This window comes from Microtus ochrogaster, linkage group LG2 (genome assembly GCF_000317375.1).
Source record: "Microtus ochrogaster isolate Prairie Vole_2 linkage group LG2, MicOch1.0, whole genome shotgun sequence".
Taxonomy (NCBI): domain Eukaryota; kingdom Metazoa; phylum Chordata; class Mammalia; order Rodentia; family Cricetidae; genus Microtus; species Microtus ochrogaster.
The window spans coordinates 53,736,349-53,737,990 of NC_022028.1; the positions used below are offsets into that span (position 1 = coordinate 53,736,349).

Genomic DNA, 1,642 nt, shown 5'->3' on the forward strand with positions numbered 1-1,642 from the left:
CAGTGAGCAGACCACAGATCAAGCACAATAGCTGTTATCCTTCAAGTCGTAGCTCAGAGCTGATTCGTGGAGCTACCCTGTGACCTGCCTGCTCTCGAGTGTGCAGAGCTCAGTCAGAGCACGCTGTCATTACCAGGAGTCTTTCTCTTCTTTCTGCTTCCTTTCTCCTCTTTCCTCTCCATGGATACCATTCCAAGTGTGTTTTCAACTTGAGCGTAGGGTTCAGAAATGTAAAATGTGTCCAAGATGGCTCAGTTGGTAAAGCCGCACGCCGCCAGCCCTGACAACCTGAGTCCAGGCCGCAGGACCCACAGGTTAGACAGGGGAGGACTCACTGCTGAGAATTGTTCTCCCTGTAGATTTCACATTTTAATAAATGCCATTGAGAATTGAAGCCATTTGGTGTTCTCATCTCTTAACGTTGTGTTTTTGGGCATGGTGCAGGCAAAATGACTGTCAAATCTGCACCCTCTTACTTGGTGTCCCAGGCAAGGCTTTCCCAGAGCTGCACTGGTGTCCCAGGCAAGGCTTTCCCAGTCTGTAGACTTCCTGCCTCCTGACCTAAACCTTGGACACTGATCTCCAGGTAACCAGTTCTTGACTCTACCAATGCAACTTTATCAAAGTTGCATCTGCCTAGCAACAAATGATGCAAAGTATCCAGTCCCGATTGGTTAGCAGTGTGAAGATGGTCCCAATCTCGGAGAGGCTGGAGAGTTATCTATGCTTTGTGATTTTCTTTCAGTTGTGTGGAAGACAGCCCATTCTAAAGAGGTCCCTCAGCCTCTTTCCTGTCTCCTGTCCCCCAGAATGGGTGCTGGGAGGGCCCACTGGGTGGTGGCTCTCCTAGTGAGCACCATGAGGCCGGCTTCCTTCATGTCTGAAGGCAGAGACTCCCCAGGTAAGAAAGAGATTTGTGTCTGGGTGTGTTTGTTGGACTTGGTGTGGGGGTTCGTCTCCCCCATAGAGCAAAGTCTCAGGATAGAGTGGCTCTGACTGAAAGAGCAGTGGTCCTCCTGCTGGCCAGGAAGCCCTCATGCCCTCCTCACCACAAACAATGAGCTGCCTGGAAAGGGATTCCGGTACCCGAGTCACAGATGCCAGGGGTTGTAAAGGAAGGAGACCTTTTTCCTTATTGGGTTCTTTATGCATCAATATCACACACTAGAACCGTGAAAGCCAGAGTCTGAGAACCGCTGAGTCTCCTATACATGAGTCCACACTGTTCTGACTTTCTGTTTATCTGGGGAACTGGAGAAACCCTCCTTTGTCCTCTATTAAACCCATGGAAGTGTTCAGCACTGTGCTGACAGTTCTGAGGTGGAAGAGACAAGTTGAATATGCTGATTATCTTTGGTCTTAGGCTACTGTGTGCAGTTTGTTTTCTAGCCTGGGAGACAGGCTATGCAAACATGAACGTTGTTGGACCATGAAACTGTGGGGTTATGAGCAGAAAACAGGATGTGATATGCTAAGAAAAGATTTCCCTTTAATGTCAGGGTCTCAACCAATACAAAAGAGGAACAAGGCTTGGGGAGGAGCATCGCTTCTCTGAGAAAAAAAAAAACCGCTCTGAGTTCACGGTGTCTATTTGACAAATGAAAAAGTCATAGAGTTGCTTTTTTGTTTTGTTTTTGTTTCT

General features: G+C 48.0%; 1 protein-coding gene across 1 annotated transcript in view; it reads left to right on the forward strand.

The window, feature by feature from the left end:
- The first annotated feature begins 810 nt into the window (after positions 1-810).
- The window catches only part of LOC101985353 (HLA class II histocompatibility antigen, DO beta chain), a 14,643-nt gene continuing 13,811 nt past the window's right edge, over positions 811-1,642 (forward strand). The window contains exon 1 of the mRNA XM_026785401.1: positions 811-901. Coding sequence (XP_026641202.1) covers positions 811-901 — 91 coding nt within the window. The remainder of the gene's footprint in view (positions 902-1,642) is intronic.